This window comes from Pavona decussata, unplaced genomic scaffold, assembly GCF_977016875.1.
Source record: "Pavona decussata unplaced genomic scaffold, jaPavDecu1.1 SCAFFOLD_12, whole genome shotgun sequence".
Lineage (NCBI taxonomy): Eukaryota > Metazoa > Cnidaria > Anthozoa > Scleractinia > Agariciidae > Pavona > Pavona decussata.
Genome location: NW_028145435.1, coordinates 582,115 through 599,593, shown reverse-complemented (window position 1 = coordinate 599,593; position 17,479 = coordinate 582,115). Strand labels below are relative to the sequence as shown.

Here is a 17,479-nt window from a genome sequence, read left to right as displayed (position 1 = left end):
CAGGTGTACTTCAGTTGTGAAATCCCAACCCTTTTATGTACCTCTAGCCTAATTAAGGTAGCCCTGCCAGGCGGAACCTCCTCGCATATACATTATAAGGAGTCTATCCTACCCCGAATAGTGAGCGCGTTTAAAAATTTCCCTTTGTTATCACAAAATGGTAAAGATTTTCGTTTCAAATTTTAAAGCCTGCGTAGCTAGCGGTAATCGGTCTGCGCGCTCTGCGCGCGTATATCAAGTTTTGTCAGAGGAGCGGCACCTTGAGCGGTGTAGAACGCCAAAAAAATTCAAATCGCCTTTCCCTATTCCCCTTGCGGTATTATAATTACTGATCGTTCTACATCCCGCCAGTACGAAAGCTTGTTAAAATTGAACGCTACAGCAGAGTTAATAGCTTGTATTCGCGTTTTTGAAGGCCGGCCTGACGGTAAAACCAAGCCAAACATCCCACATCCAGGTAGACAACCGGAAAATTTTTACACGGAGATATCAATAATTTTGATATGGGAGGAATGCCGGGTAGATGAAGAAACTGATCGTCAGAAACAGTTCAGAGTGATCGAATTTAGTGCGCCAGTGTTCAATTAAGTTAAACGAAACCTGATAACCTTCAATCAGCAGTCTGTACTTCGCGGCTTAATTCTTTCTCTTGTAATCATTTCTTTTTTTCAAATAGAAGAAAGATCCTCGCAGTTAGTACGCAATTTAAGCAGTTGCGAAAAGAAAGCCTGAAAAAATTCAGGCTTGAACGGGATGAGTGTGCCAGCGCCGGTTTCCGTTCAAGAGGTCATTCAAGGCTGAAGGTTTTTTTTTTTCACAACTGCTTAAATTGCGTACTAACTGCGAGGATCTTTCCTCTATTTAATCTTTCATCCGCAGTTTCATATTCATTTAATCATTTTTTGTGATACATTCCCTGTGTGTGCATGATGTAATTTTCACCGTTTGAAGAACGTGACGAAGAAAGCCCCTGCATTTTCCAGAACGATATTAGTTAGGTCTGAAATTTGGATATTTGAACAAGTTTGACAGTTCATGATCATGTGCACTCACATTGACCTTAAATAATTAGTCCCGTGGCGATTAAATTAAACACGACCGGCGCGCGAGGATGTCACGCGACAACCTTCTTGTACGCGATCCGTGTCTTCAACAGCCGAAAGAGTCAAAATTCCCACAGTCGATGAATCAGTGCTAGTGAAAACAGAAAGCAAGAAAACGTCAGTGTTTCATCATTAAAAAACACACACACGCAAGGCCAAACCAGGTAAGCACTATTAAATAGATTTGATTTCTAGTGTACAGATTACGAAAAGCAAGTCCTTCAGCGTCTTCATCTACCCAGGTCACAACTTTTTTTTAGTTTACAGAGCTCTTACTCAACTGATCGATCGTGATGTTTATAAATTTGTGTTATATGCAGTGGCTGGTCTAGAACTGGCTTTGTGTAGAGGCCTGGCCGGGAGGGAGGGAACTGGCCACCTCAGTCTGTTCAACATACGTTAGGCAGGTGAATTCACGTTTCTTTTGTTACCACAAAATTTTGCGACTGGGATGTAAACAGAACACAGTCGCGCAAAAAAGGTGAAAGGAAATTAAATTGTGAGGCTGGCTAAAGGGAAACTATAAAGCGTAGAAAATTTGGCTTCCCCGTTACAAGATTTGTAGAATATAATAAATTATTGTGAACTTATTACTGTCAAATGCGATAACAGGGCGAAAACTGAGAAAGATATACAAGAAAAAGAATACCAGTTTGACAAAATTCAGTTAATAGTGTAAAGAAGAGATATTATTTATATCTTATGTTTGAAGTCGAGCGGAAAAAGAGATTGAGGTTTGAACGTCCAGGTACCGGCTCAGACCCCGTTCAGACGCCGTACTTCATTTGAGCAGAATCGAATTCAATGAATTATTAAAGTTCATGTGAAGAACGGCGTCTGAATCAATTCAGAACCCCCGATCTAATTCGGATCGGCTCAGCCGTTTTTCCCGCTTGGTTCAGCCGGGAATAACAGCTGTGGACCGGCTTTGATTCAGACGCCGTAATTCACATGAGCCGAATCACATGCATAATCCTCAATTTTCTTCAGTCATAGTAGGCTTCAGTGTAATTTCAGCTAAATTAAGTTAAGCGTCTGAATTAATTCAGCCGGGATTAATAATTTGGGTCGGTCAATTCGAATTCGATTCAACTCATGTGAAGTACGGCCTCCGAACCGGGCCTTAGTTGAAGAAGGAAAACTCTCCGTTGTCCCATTTGTTCATGATTAGGACCCGCGATATTTAAGCTTGACGTTTACTTCACGTCAAGATGTTTCAATGAAAACTTGTTATCTCAGCCCTGTGCTTCTTATCGTAAGAGGAACTTAAGCTACAGCTGAGCTGTGCTGTACATACTCGGAAAGGAACTGGGTTTGCCAAAGTCTGTTAACTATTTGTTTTGTTCTGCCTTATACCCTGCGAGCAGTGTTTTCTCCAGAAGACGCTACGGATAAACCACTGCTCACAGGGTACTACCTTAAGGACGATGCCTTCTGAGTGTTTTGCGCAGTTCTTGACTATGCAGGAAACACAGATCTTACCAAAGGATAGTAAAAAAAATAATAATAATAAATAAATAAAAGAAAGAAAATTGGGAGTAAACACGCCTTTTTACTGATAATTAAGCAACTTACAATAATTCTTTAATCCTTTAAAATACATAACAATGTATGGCATTTTTTTTCCAAATTGAAGCTTAATTATCTCGGAAAAATGCAATTACCTATAATTTTCTTTTAGGATTCCATTAGCCGTTTCTAAGATCTGCTTTTCACCGTTTACTCAAAAGCTGATTAAAGTTTCACTAGCCATTGTCGTCAAGAAAACCAACTTTTTCAGACCACCCGGAGATATGCAGCACGCATGTGCTGAGGCACCATCCTTAACCATTTCATTACCATGATCTGAATGTTAATTCTCCTGACTGACTGCCATACATTTCGTTTTAAGTTAGTTCAGAGAATTTGGTGTTACATAAAACAATATCACCTAGATGATTATTTTCTTTATTCTCATCACCTGTTTGGTTGACAATGTATTGACAATGTAAGGAGAAATCACATATTGATCACTCCTGGGAATGAAAGGGTCAAAATGTTGCAGATAGCAAAATTGCTACAAGAGTTATATCACAACTAGACAATAACGCTTGAAGACATTTCATATTTCCTAAACTCTCTCTCCTTGAAAGAATGCAAAAGGAATTTGGTGTGCCAGAGAGGATGTGAACATGGTCATTAATAAAGCAATGCCTTAAAAAATTAACACTTTCAGACAAAAATATCTAGAAAATAACCACTGACAATGACATTGATTGTCACCAAAACATGCATGATATTTTTCCATGGACTAAAGGCTCACAGAGAAGATAGACATCCACATGCAAATTTTCCAACCTTACTATATGCAAAATGAAGCATAGTTACTGTTTGCATATCATTTTCAGCCGAATAGGTAATTTTTGAAAATGTTTTTTGTCAATTGATGGTACTGTAAATTTTACGTCCAAACTTGTTCAGTGTATTGAGCAGTTCCAGAAAATATCCATACTCCCCATCCCTCCTCCCTATAGGAAATTCCAGTTTAGTTTAAAACTTTGCCTCTAAACTTTTGACTTTAAAGACCTCCCTCCACCTAGGAATTTCTGATGACCTTCTATGGGGTGGGTATGGATTTTTTCTGGAACTGCACATTCCATCAAATTACGACATTTATTGCCTTTAACATCAAGAATTGCAGTTGCATAACCTTATCCACATGCAGTAAAATATTTTTCAGGACTTTAAAGAAGAGGCCCCACAATTGTGCAATGACAATCTTTAAGAAGCATGCAGTTATTCCCACCTTCCATTCATGCAGAGATGTTTAAAATAAATGTACTTTCAAATTACAGCGTCAGAGTAAAACATAATAAGGTCAAGCATTGAAAAAAAAAACGGATTAAACCATTTGTTTTTTTCATGTCAGTCTTGAATAACATGATGTAAGCTGTGAATCTTGGGAAGTAACTGAGCTTACCACATTCAAGATTTGCTTATCATCATGCAGTTTTGCTATGGAATAAATCAAATCAATGTACCACAAACTGACATTAGCTTGATAGGCTCTGAAACTCCAGACAATCTTTGTATATGCTAATGCCATGGATTTCACACACATTTCTCTTGCCCAATGTATCAGAAATACAGAGACTAATCAGCCGTTGTGATACTTTACAATGGTTTGGTTCACACCAAAACAATTGTTGTGGTCAATGTTTACATCGCCACATCACAGCTCACTAAGTATCCACAAGCATCCACCACCATTTCAGTGAATAATAATGTCACTAATTATCTGAGCAAACATCTGTTAAGGATGGGGCTTCCTAGAAGCAGATCTTAGTAAGGGCTGTTGGAATTCAAAAAGAAAATCGGGAGTGACCATGCATTTTTCAGAGTTACATGTACATGTAAGCTTTGATAAATCTAAAAAGCTCTAAACTACATAGCATAAATAATTGAATGATCATTGCAGTTACATGTACATGTATATACACAACTTAAGGTTACCGTATACCTTTAGAGGTGTCTCCCGTCCAAGCAATGTAGCGCATCTGGTTTAAACTGTAGATACCTGAACCCTTATATCAAATTAAAGCTTATAGAGCTGGCTATTGAAATATACCAAGAATTTTGAAATAAAATAAATTGTTGAATTTCTAGCACTGTTTTCTTGAATCAATTTTTTCACCCGGAGGAGACACTTTAAAGAGCTAAAATTCAAAGGAAATTTGTTTGTTTGCCTTCAAATTTGGACAGTAGCTCGTTTAACATTAATCTCATAGCCAGATCTCAGACCGTGGGAGATCTGGGTACGAGATTAGTTTAACACATAAACAATAAAAACGTGTCTGCAAATTTTTTCTTTCCAAATTTTTTTTTCTCTGAGAGCGATTTTTGTACGATCACTCCACATTTTTTGATCCTATTTCGAAAATGTTCTGTAACTTTTCACTGCGATTGAAATTAAATGGCAAAATGCAGACATGCCTTTTTAGCGCTTTGGGTCAGGAAACTGAGGAGCAAATTAAATTAGTGTAAAATAAAATATTTCTCTTTGACTTGCAGCTTTCGAAAGGTGATTCGGGCGCTCACATTTAGAGGTTGTTAAAAATTCGAAAATTCATTTCATTTCAAAAACTTTCATTTTCATTTCATTTTATAAGCTTTAATTTGATATAGGGGTTTAGTTATCTACAGCTTAAAGGGACAGTATCACGCTATTTCTAGTAACACATCGAAAATCGGAAAGACGCTATTCGGTTGATAGCAGCCAAGAAAGAATGACAAAATTCCATTAAAAGACTATCAGAATGCAAAGAAACTGTCCAAAGATATTTTCGCTGGCAGATGACCAAGATAGAGAGGGGTTCAAATTGAAAACGTCTGGCGGACGTTTTCAAATTTCGCTGTTGTAACACACTAAAAATCGCCGGTTGTACTATATTTTGGTTCAACCTTTCGTCTTAGAATCACTATTAATATTTCTTTAAATTAGCGATTGAGAAATTAATTAACACAGTGTTCAAAGTTTACATTTAGTGAATTTTGGCCAAAAATCATAATGTCTCCCATTGATCTCCCATGATACTGCCCCTTTAAACCGGACGTGCTACATCGCTTGGACGCGAGACACCTCTGAAGGTACATGTATACAGTAACCTTAAGCAGTTGTGAAAAGAAAGCCACAAAAAAATTCAGACTTAAATGGGATCCCAAACCCATGACCTCTGCAATACCAGTGCAGTGCCTTAGTCCCCTATCTAATCCTCTACCACAGAGGTCATGGGTTTGAATCCCGTTCAAGACTGATTTTTTATTTTTTCAGGCTTTCTTCTCGCAACTGTTTAAGTCGCATACATAACTGCAGTGATCTTTCACTTATTCATTCCTTCTTCCACAGTTCAAATGTATGAATGTTAATACATTCTCTTCCATGGCAATGTATGACACTTTTTTTTTTTAAATTGAAGCTTAATTATCTCTGAAAAAATGTGTGGTTATTCCCAGTTTTCTAACTGTATTTCAACAACACTTGCTAAGATCTTATTTCTGCATAGTCGTAAACTATACACAAAATGTAATTTGTGATAAAATTATCCTAAATTAGCATAAATTACTACTTTGCCGGCACATATCAGAGGGCTGAAGAGTTATGGGATTGTGGTTTGTAAATTGTGGCCATTAGGAGGCATTCCACGGCCAGCCTTTGCTGTGTTCAGCTGTTAGGTTAAGTTTTTGTTTAAAAATTTGAATGTTGTCATGTGGAAACCAGGTTTTTACTTTTGTATGTAGTCATATCCTTTCTTAAGTAACTGTTACCCTTCAGCGTGCATTCCACATTACATAGAATACCCTGAAACCCCAAGGATGGCACCACTGCCTTGGTTGGGGGTACATTTTCTCCACCTGCCGGTTTTTAGGGGTTTTCGTGTCCAACTTTGGTGCACTTAGTTTTCCTTAAAAATAACCTTCTTTTGTAAGCTATGTTAAAGCTAAATAAATGGCATGGTGGCTTGGCTGGCCAACGCACCCAGATATCACTAATTTTCTTTGCCCAGTGAATTAGTAGGCAACATCCTTAAACAATGAGGATTTCCCAGACCATCTAGAGATGTGTGGGACGTATGCACAATAGCAAACTAAAAAGTGAAAGGGAAATGTATCATAAGTTTTACCTTTTTAAAAAATAAGTTGTCGGGAATATTTCACAAGAGATTGATAAATACGAAATGCTCACATGCCCAGGGTGATGGCCTCCACTTGCCAGTCACCAACCGAGTCCGGAAATATAATTTTCCTGAATGTGTAATATGTAAACTTTGGAACAGGGATGCCAACAATCTTAACGTTTCCGAGCTGCCTTTCAAAGAGCTGATTCTCGTCCGGTGACTTGCACGCGTAAGCCACTTGGATGTTAACTACTTTGCCTCGTCCATTCTCCACGAAACTAAGTTGAACTTTCTGGATGTGAGCTGATATGATATGCTCCATTCTGACTGCTGGTCCTAATGTTTGAATGTCCATGTCGTTTTTAATGCTGCTTGTCAGTCTTTCAGACAGGGCTCCTTCTATTTCTTCCCAGTTTCCTTTCGCCAGTTGTTCGGAGACGACACACAAGGCCTGTTTTGCTCCTCGTAGAAACTCACGCTCTTCGAATTCGCGATCAATGAACGTCTTAAGGAACCACAAATTCACAGTCTTTGAAAGCCACCCAAAGGGTCCTTGCGTAACGATGAAATTCGTAATATTTTTTGCCTTTACTTGATCTGGATCATCGTTTTGCCTTCCGTCGGAGCAGAACGTTCTTGTCTTGCCCCAAGAACGCAAGGATAGTGCTCTTATAGCTGGCAAAGTTTCTCTAGTGTTTGGAAAAGGCCCTTTTGAACGCACGAAAGCGTTACCTAAGCAAAGATTTTGTAGTGAACGAAAGCGCCGAAAACACAATTGAGCCGCCATCTTGAAAATGAAATAAGGCCTGGTTTTCGGCTACTCGGCTACTAGAGGAATGGTCGCTCGGCACAAGAAACAATGAGTAGCCTGGGTACGAACAACGGCTGTCGCATTGAGATTCTCTGTGGTTTGGTCTTAGACATCAAAATTGCCTTAGTGCACCAAGAAAAAAAAAATATGTGATTTCTTCTGAGAAGAACAAATTATAATCACGCAGTTTTTAAATATCTATTTCACCAAAATATACACAGCAAATGTGCAAGTTGCGATTCATTTCAGTCCCCAGAAGCCACTCTCTCTGACAATTGCCAAGAAATGCACTAAATGGACAAAAATTTTGTGTTCCCAAGTTCACGTTGAAGAAGCCTTCTTGGAGGATTCTGATAAGACATCATTAGGACGCGGTACGATAAAAGCGGTCGCCGTTTCCTCAGGATAAACTCACAAAATCTCGTCCCTGCTACAAAACCGTAGAGAGGGTTGTCAAGAGGCCGTCAGTTTAGTTTTTGTGGACAAATAGCAGGGTATTGGAGGCACTGGACCCCACGTTGACGTGAGGCCACTTTAGTTTCTAAAAGTCCCTGTATTCTCCTGCAGTTTTTGGTTTTATTGCAAGCCTAATCCATTCATCCATTCCGTCGAAACTTGCCTCAGAATTTGAACTCTGTCTGGTGAATTGACGACACAACCCCTGAAGATTATGTAACTAAAATTCTGTTGGGGCTGCCACTCCCAGTCAGGGAAATAAGGATTCTTTTAGAGGTCTGGAAAATACATGAATTTAGCTTCAGGTCAGGGAAATTCTAAATTCCACCTTTAAGTCAGTAACGGTAATGGAGCTTCAAGAAAGTTTTCTTATTAAGGAATCTATTTCTGTAGCTTCATCGCCGGCTTTTTTGGCAAAGGATTTGTTTTAGATTGCCAGTCAGTTAAAATTGGTTTGTTGTCAGCTAAAAGTCAGGGAAAGGTCGTGAGACTTTTCTCATCAGTTGATGGATGGCAACCCAAGGTTGCCTGCGAATCATTCTTTGAAAATATCTCCAAGATATCGGCGATTTCTGCACGTGGATATCTCCCGTCTTCAGTGCAAGGGTTTCGTCTTGTGGCTGGGATTCCCGTGTATGTTGAGGCCTGAAGTTGCCATTTCTTTAAACGAGTGTTTAAACATTCTAGAACGGTTCCCGAGTAAGGAATGGATGCGCATGCCACTATAATTATAATAACCTAATTGTTTTAGAATAGTTTAAATCTACTAGTCCTTCAAAACTTAATGACAAGACAGGTTCACGTTTTCATTGAATAATGATATAAATAGGTCACGCACGCGCTACTCATTTTGCTCACTATCTACAACAGAATAGATAGTGAGTAGTATAGCCAATAAGAGAGCATCATTCGTGATAGAAGTAGTGAGGGGCGCACCACGGTTTCCGGATTTTTGAGGTGGTTTCTCATTAATCTGAGGTGGCATACATTAACGCCGATGACGTCACCGCCTATTGTCTTGATCACTTATTATAGGATGACGTCATATTTTATTTTAGTCTTACCAACAGGTTATAAACTGGTTTGACAGGTTTATCAATGATGTCATGCTCTATTTTTATCTTATGGTAGCCATGGGCGGTATCACCGGTTTGACAGGTTTTTGAAGTTATTTTTAGAAACATGACATCATATAGTACATACATAAATACTTAATTGTATAGCTCCACTTTGGAGGCCCTTCCGCCATACGTAAAAATTAATAATAATAATAATAATAATAATAATAATAATAGTAATAATAATAATAATAATAATAATGAAAACTATTTACATTTAGATGACAAAATAGAGAAAAAAATTACGATAAAAAATATATGAATTGAAAAGATTCTTAAAAAAGTCTCTTTTTCAAGACGCTAAGACTTTCCGTGTCTCTGTAATGCCTCGATAAATTATTGTAGATTTTTCCTCCACGGAAGGCGAAAGCCCTTTGGCCAGTCGCAAGCTCCAGGATCTACAATTTATAAGCTAAAGAATCTGCATTTGGAAGTCTTTTTAGAAAAAACAAAAATGAAATACGCGCGACACCCACTTGTGTGTCTGAGAAAAATAAATACACATAATTACAAATGTCCCGTTTGTCTCCTTTTGTCCCTTTTGGCGTGATTTTGGCCTTTAGTGCCTGGTAATGGCCTTTCTGGCCTGTGTTTGGCCTTTTCTGACACTCTTTATAACCTGACTTTTCCCGAAAACTCGGAAATAATGAAAAATATTTGTCGTCCGTGTTTCTCGCCTAAATTAACGCCTTTCCCGCCTAATGACTAAAAAACGATTCGTTTCAGGTTGAGCTTTGTTGAGGATTAAAGAGTAAAAACAGTCTTTTGTTGTCTTTGTTTATTGTTCCGGTTCATAAATTCCTTGCTCCTAAATTGTGCGTGTTAAAACACACACTCAGATTTCACAATATGTATATCACAATAGAGTCGATTATGTTTGATGTTGATGACTGTCCACCTTTACTTACGTTAACAAGGGTCAATGCGCTTTTGGCTTTCAGATCAGAGACTAAGCTCTTGTGCAACCTCTCTTCACGGTCCGTTAGCCACTTATTATGCAGAAGCAGTGATCCGACTAAAACGTTAATTTGCATAAAAACTCTACGGAAAAAGCCAATTAACTTATCATAAACAATAGACAGCCTAAGTTGGTAGAAATAACCAATTAAAACACAATCAAAACACGCGACTACTAAATGCTTGCTATTAAACAAGGCACATTTCTTGAGAGACCTGACTAAATAACTTATTGCCTTTGACCAGCGAATACAGAAAAATATTTAAATACTGGAGATTTTGAACGAATCAAAGTAACTCTCACTTCTATTTCTAAATCACCGAACGGGTTATGTCTGATTTACAGCGGTTACCAATAACACGCGACCTACGGCATTCAAAAGAGTCGGATAAAGTTGCGTTTTGGTGGACGTCAATCAAAGAAAAGCCGTTGAAATTATTTTGAATTCTGACAAGATTCCAAGGTAACCCTGCAAGAAACTAATAATTTTACTTCGCTAAGAGAAGGAAAACTTTATTTAAATTGATTCTCCAGCCAGATCAAGCGCAAATAAAAGGTATTTTTGAAGTAAAAATTTCGATTTTCACTGCACGTGATAATTTGCTCACTTGCACGCATCGCTGATTTAATTGTCAGGTGTAGCGATTTCAAATGTTTCATAAAAAAAATACGGCTTCGTCTAAACAATGCGCATTTGTTTGGATAACCTGTCTTGGAAATCAACCTTCATAAAGTTTACCATCCGTCAGCGGATAAAACTGTCAATTTCTTCGTTCTGTTGCCTTGAAATGTTCTCAGAATTTAAAACAATTTCAACAGCTTTTCTTTGATTGACATCCGCCAAAACGCAACTTTATCGGAGTCTTTTGAAGGCGATAGGTCGCGTGTTATTGGTAACCGCTGTAATATTGGTTCCATTGCGGCAACTTAATGTGGACGGCGGTATCGTTATCTGTAAACGTTTTACCACGATGTCTAATTGGCGACAAGAAAATTAAGGATAATTCATACAGCGAATTTCAATTTTCTTTTCAAATAGTTGAATGTTATGATGACACTTATGCTTGTCTTTTTGCACTAAAAAATGTTACCCTCATTGAAATGGTTGTGTAAAGATGCAATAGATTGTTAGTACTTATCCGTTAATGAGTTTATTTTCTAGAAAAATGATTGTCCAATGATGCAATTGGTAGTCTATTTGCGTTAATGCAATTTCTGGAAATGAATGCCAAAAGGAGCCCTGTTGATGCTTTTGAATGTTAATACATATGCAAACACCTATTGACATGGACGAATATTTTCTATAAATGAACGCAAAAGGTGTATTTCTGTTTTTGCTGACCTTGCCTCCTCTTCCTACTCTTCCTCCTCCTCAATTCTATTGTTTTCCCTCCTCCACCTCCTCCTCTTCCTCCTCCTCCTCCTCCTCAATTCGATTGTTTTCCCTCCTCCGAGGAGGAGGAGGAGGAGGAGGAGGAGGAAGAGGAGGAGGGTGAGGAGGGAAAACAATAGAATTGAGGAGGAGGAAGAGTGTAAATAGTTTTCATTATTATTATTATTATTATTATTATTATTATTATTATTATTACTATTATTATTATTATTATTAATTTTTACGTATGGCGGAAGGGCCTCCAAAGTGGAGCTATACAATTAAGTATTTATGTATGTACTATATGACGTCATGTATCTAAAAATAACTTCAAAAAACCTGTCAAACCGGTGATACCGCCCATGGCTACCATAAGATAAAAATAGAGCATGACATCATTGATAAACCTGTCAAACCAGTTTATAACCTGTTGGTAAGACTAAAATAAAATATGACGTCATCCTATAATAAGTGATCAAGACAATAGGCGGTGACGTCATCGGCGTTAATGTATGCCACCTCAGATTAATGAGAAACCACCTCAAAAATCCGGAAACCGTGGTGCGCCCCTCACTACTGATAGAGCGCTAGTAGATTTGTACTAAATATGCTATATTTCTTCTTTTACAGATCACGAGTTGGTGTTAAAGAATTTAAAACGGGCTTTAGAACGGGCTTTATGACGGACTCTTTATTTAAAAACACGTACGGGTATATGGTTGGTGAATCAAACGATTCATAACTTATTGTCTTCGCACTTACCCACTTACCGTTACTGTATTGAAATACCAGCATGAGGATGGGAAGAGCACACCAATTTTTGCTCCTAACGTGGAAGAATATGGTCCTTCTAAAGAGGACTCCAGTGCGAGCATTCTTTCAGATTGCACTGCCTCTCGTTTTCATAATTATTCTAGTCTTTCTTCGGGCATTCAAAATCAAAAGTGTGCATAGAGCAAACGCCACTTACCCTGTGTTTGAGGTAAGCAAACTGCCACCTCATTTATTACACTTTGAACATATTGCTTTCGCACCTGACACCAGCGATGTGCGACAACTTATGGGACTCGTGAAAAAACAGCTCTCACTCATAGCAGCTATTGGATTTAAAAAAGAAGAAGATATATTTCAATCTTTAGTTAGTAGAGAAAACATAAAAACACACAACAACGCAAGCCTAACAAATGTCAAGTTCCTTGGGGCAATTGTGTTTACTACAAATCTGGATCAGAAGAACGTTGTTTACAAGATTCGCCTAAGTTCAGAGACAAAAGCAAAAGGTACAGAAAGACAAAACGGATGGGATCCGTCTGCTAAGTGGAACACTCAATTCACGTTTCCCGTTTTTGAGACTACAGAACCAAGAAATGAGTATGCTTCACACGGCGGGCCACCTTTCTATTTCGAAGAAGGATTCTTGGCCATCCAGCATGCGGTGGATATTGCCATTATCAAGCACAAGGGAAGAATCGACAACGACCTGAATGTAACTGTGTCTCTTAAGAGGTTTCCTTATCCTGATTATATTCATGACAAATTTGTCATCGTCATACGGTTTTATTTTCCTCTGCTTTTGATGTTGTCTCTAACATTTACCGCCTTGAACATTGTTCGTGATGTTGTGAGTGAGAAAGAGAAAGAGCTCAAGGTAAGAATCAAATTTTTTTGTTGTACCGTGTAGTAATAACATAAATGGTAAAACAGAGAGTTAAATCTGCAGTAGAAGTCAAAGTGACAAGTCAAAGATAAAGTGCTCTTTTACCGTAGAGTTAATTTTCTAATTTACCATTTAAAATATATATATTTTTTTGCTCACAATCAATCACTGGATCAAGCAGCTAAGCTCTACGTTTGAAAAAAAAATGATTCACTATATAAGAAGGACAGCATTTTCATAAAAAACGAAACAAAACTAGTTTTATAAAAACAAAAGAAAAAATATGCATTGTTTCATCGGCTGCTGAATTTTAAGACCCTGCAGCATGTAAAATGACGGCAGTATATTGATCATTTTGGTATATTAATCACATTCAGTTTTTAAGAATCTTCTGTTGTAATGAGAAATCACAAAATAGTCCCGGTTGGCTTGACAGCTCAGAAGATGAGAACATTGCACTACTGATGTATCTATCGAGAAGTTATGGTTTGCAATCCAAATAGAGGCAGCGAAGCTGAAGTTGACTCTGCTCACTGCTTTTCATTATGAAAATCATGTCAGTTGTTCTTATGCAAACTAGTCTGCATCTACACATGAAGTGCAAGGAGGTTGCATCAAAGCAATGTCAACTCCAGCCTCGCTTCCACTCAAAGGCTGTAATACAGTGAGACCCTAGTTAATAAGGATACCAAGGGCACATGTCAAAGTGTCCGTATTAAGCGGGCTCTCAGAAAAACATGGGAAGACATCACGGACACATGTTTTACCGATACAAAGACTAAGCAGACATTTTTACGGCAACAAGACGTTGTTAAATTTCTCAGCTGTAACTGTTACTTGCAGAAAAAGGCCGAGGAAGTGAAACTTTTGTTTATGCACATTAGGCAGAAAACTTTATTATCGGACTACACTTTGCTACAAGGGTAAAACACCGGAAGAAAGGCAGCTGATCAAACACGTCACGCTATCCTGCTACTAGTTTTAAGGAATGAAGTCGTGCTGACCCGTAGAAATCTGTCATTATTTGAACAGGGTACAATGTCTACAATTAGCACATAATTGTGACGATGAAAATAGACAGTGCGCGGATAAACAGTGTCCTTAAAGCGGCGTTGACGATGTGTCAGAGTTTGTCACTCACAGGAAAGTGTCCGTTGTGCGTATTAGTCGGTGTCCGTATTAAGCGGGTTAATTTTAGAGAAAATATATGAGCTTTTTGTCGGGACAAACGAAACTGTCCTTAAAACTGGGTGTCCATATTAAGCGGGTGTACGTAGAGCGGGGTTCCACTGTGTAGATGGTTCATGGCAAGCCCGCCGTATACTCCTCTCTGTTCACTGCTAGGACAACATAGATGACCATTTTCATATATTGAATTTAATTTAGACTATAATTATATCTATAACAAGATGCTTGAGGAATTTATTCATTGATCATTTTTACGAACCCATGTTTACACACTCATGTAAGAGTCCAACTGCAGTTGTCCAATGGCCTCCGATTCGTTCTGGCCGGTTGTTCTTCGGTCAATGCGCTTACTAAAAAACCAAGAACGAGACTTTCAAAATTGACAAAAGCCTTTTATGTCTCTTCATGCCCCCAACCTTTCAACAATTCTCGATGTTTTAATTTTACTTACACTTTTATCTTTCACTCTTTTTTGTCAGGAATCAATGAAGATAATGGGTCTAAGTGGCTGGTTACACTGGTCAGCTTGGTTCACCAAGTACTTCATTTTCCTTCTCATCACTATGACCTTGGCAACTATTTTCTTCACGGGACTATTGCATTCAAATGACCGGATGTTGAACAAAACCTCTCCAACTGTACTTTTTGTCTTCCTCATGTTGTATGCGATATCTTCCATCATGTTTTGCTTTCTTGTCAGCGTGTTCTTCTCCAAGGCAAACGTTGCTGCTGCTGCAGGAGGCATTATATGGTTCTGTAATTACATCCCATACTTCTTTATCGCACAGCACTACAATACAATGAGCCTAGGAGCCAAAGCTGCGTCATGTCTTCTCTCAAATGTTGCTATGGCAATGGGCACTCAGTTGATTGGAGACTTTGAAGGCGCTGGCATCGGCTCTCGGTGGTCAAATCTTAACCAAGGACCTTCCATTGATGATGATTTGACACTTGGTCTTGTCATGGTGATGCTTGCGGTAGACTCGTTGATTTATGGTTTAATAGCTTGGTATGTTGAGGCCGTCTTTCCTGGAGACTATGGTGTTCCTCAACCTTGGTACTTTCCTGTTTTGTCCAGTTACTGGTGTGGGAAAAATAAGGAGGTAAAAGATGTTAAATTCTTTTGTCTTCCAGATTAATTTTCTTATCCATTTTAACTAAGTAAATATAAAGTAACGAGTCAGTGATCTTGTCAGTTTTAAGTTACTTGGTTTAACTGCAAGGCTTATCGGCTAGATAATTGGAACAAAGAGCCCCAGTGGTTTCTTATCAGAGTTCGCTGGTGTCTTCTTAGGGTGCGTGATTAAGTAACCTTGCTTACCGTGGATCCTTTTTGTTTAAGTGTTTTCCTTGGTCTGTTCAGCTCAATTTATTCTTTTTAATATTGATCTTTGCAGCTTTATAAAGCTTTTTCTTTCTTATTTCATTGCAAGTTGTGGTAATTGTATCAAAAATGGGTCGTTTAAAACTCTAATTAAGAGTAGGAATTCATACTGTTCTTAGCAAAATGATGGGAATAAGGGCCGTTTCAATAGTCTTACTATTACATGCTATTAGCACGATATGATATTAACACGAATGTAGCGCGAATTGGTTTCAGACAAAGAAGTTAATTCAGTTGAACTTTGGAAAGAAAAAAACTAACTAAATGTTGCTGGTTGGTACTAAAAAAAGATAGCCAAATGAACCAAGTTTTGTCATGTAGTTACATGGTATTCAGAATTCATGAATTGAGTTTAAGGCAGCTGGAAGAAATGAAAGCCATCGGGAATCTGTCAAAAAGATTTTAAAAAAGTAATCAGTAAACTACCAAGTAAATACATGTGGCAATCAGGGCTTGCACTACAACATGAACTTAAAGGATGGCGTCATCTGTCTTTTAGGAATTAAACAACTCGAAAGTCTAAAGGACAATGTTTCTTCAATTCCAGATGAAAACTAATGCCTAAGGTTTCTTTAAAATGGCTATTTTAGTGTGTATACACTGTTCATGAGTTATTGTGCAAAAAAATTGCCACCTGAAGATGGAAATGGTTGCTAACTTGAAAACTTTTATGGTGCCGGTGTTTTTAAGTTCAGCAAATTCTTCCCTTATACCGTGTATAAATCAAGGGCAACCAATGGTTCTTTTCGAATATCAGTTGTAGTTCGAAAGGCCTTAATCGTCTCAGAAGTTCGGATTTAGTTTTCAGGAAAATCTAATGTTTTTTTTTGGCCAGAGTTCAGCCCAAAATTTCGTGACACTGTTAAACTAATTCCTTTTATTTTCGGAGGGGAAAGTTATATCTCGTTAGAAGTGCAATATAAGGTCAGCTAGCATTCTGGTAAGGCCAACAACAGGTCTGCAACTTGAAGTTTGAGCTAAAGCACCCGAACAGATCAAACTGTATTAGCTTACACAAAATGCCTTAAAATGGTACACAACGTTGTGAAAACACAGGAGTGAACATTTTAAGTATGTTACTTAAATGTTCTTGTTGGGTGCTCAGCCCTGATAAAAATCGGTGTTTTAACACCGATATTTTTAAAAACTAGTCGCAGTTCGTTCTCTATTTTAAAGTCTGGAAATTCACTTTATGTCGTCCATTGTTGATCTAGAAGCAATTCATGTGAGGCCTTGGTTTTTGAACATAAAGTAAGGTCCCACTTTTAATCTTAACAGGGACAAATGGATAACCTTGACGGAATAGAAAATGGTGTCCAGTCCGGAATGACAGCACCACAGTTCTTAGAGAAGGAACCTTCGGGATTGGTTCCTGGGATTGAAATAAAAAACCTCAAGAAAGTGTTCTCCACTGACAAAGGTAAAAGACTATTTCCCAATTTCTGAGACCAAAAGTTATTAGTACATAACTGTATAGCTTATAGAAGGGAATACCCTCTGTGCAATTTCATTGCAGTGATGACTTGACATTTCCTCTCTTTCAGGAGAGAAAGTTGCTGTTAATGGCGTGTCATTAAACATGTATGAGGGTCAGATAACTGTACTGCTGGGGCACAATGGGGCTGGCAAAACAACACTGATGTCTATGCTAGCGGGCCTTATTCCTGCTACGTCTGGTTCAGCTCTTGTCAACGGCTTCTCCATTCGTGACAACATTTGTGGAGTACGCAGTAGTCTGGGTAGGATACCACATTTATGGTCTGTGTGATTGATCGTTA

The 17,479-nt window shown here is 38.3% G+C and overlaps 2 protein-coding genes across 6 annotated transcripts in view; one reads left to right on the top strand and one right to left on the bottom strand.

The window, feature by feature from the left end:
• The first annotated feature begins 1,119 nt into the window (after window positions 1-1,119).
• Window positions 1,120-17,479, top strand: part of LOC146487921 (phospholipid-transporting ATPase ABCA3-like) — a 41,799-nt gene continuing 25,439 nt past the window's right edge. For all 4 annotated transcript variants that reach the window (XM_085125306.1, XM_085125313.1, XM_085125323.1 and 1 more), the window contains exons 1-5: window positions 1,120-1,267; window positions 12,103-13,120; window positions 14,797-15,420; window positions 16,980-17,121; window positions 17,246-17,440. In XM_085125306.1, the coding sequence (XP_084981432.1) occupies window positions 12,266-13,120; window positions 14,797-15,420; window positions 16,980-17,121; window positions 17,246-17,440 (1,816 nt within the window). In that variant the 5' untranslated portion in view covers window positions 1,120-1,267; window positions 12,103-12,265. The remainder of the gene's footprint in view (window positions 1,268-12,102; window positions 13,121-14,796; window positions 15,421-16,979; window positions 17,122-17,245; window positions 17,441-17,479) is intronic.
• On the bottom strand, window positions 2,636-7,558 carry LOC146487922 (m-AAA protease-interacting protein 1, mitochondrial-like). 2 transcript variants are annotated; one of them, XM_085125743.1, is made up of 2 exons: window positions 5,677-7,558; window positions 2,636-5,279 (listed from the first exon to the last, which is right to left on the bottom strand). In XM_085125743.1, the coding sequence occupies exon 1, from the start codon at window positions 7,542-7,544 to the stop codon at window positions 6,822-6,824; it is 723 nt and encodes a 240-aa protein (XP_084981869.1). In that variant the 5' UTR covers window positions 7,545-7,558; the 3' UTR covers window positions 2,636-5,279; window positions 5,677-6,821. The 2 variants fall into 2 exon arrangements, with proteins under 2 accessions (XP_084981869.1, XP_084981876.1); XM_085125750.1 differs by having other exon boundaries at window positions 2,636-4,969; window positions 5,748-7,558.

What these genes read in the sequence shown, in the direction of transcription:
- LOC146487922 (XM_085125743.1), bottom strand. Translation starts at nt 7,544, where the DNA reads ATGGCGGCTCAATTGTGTTTTCGGCGCTTTCGTTCACTACAAAATCTT.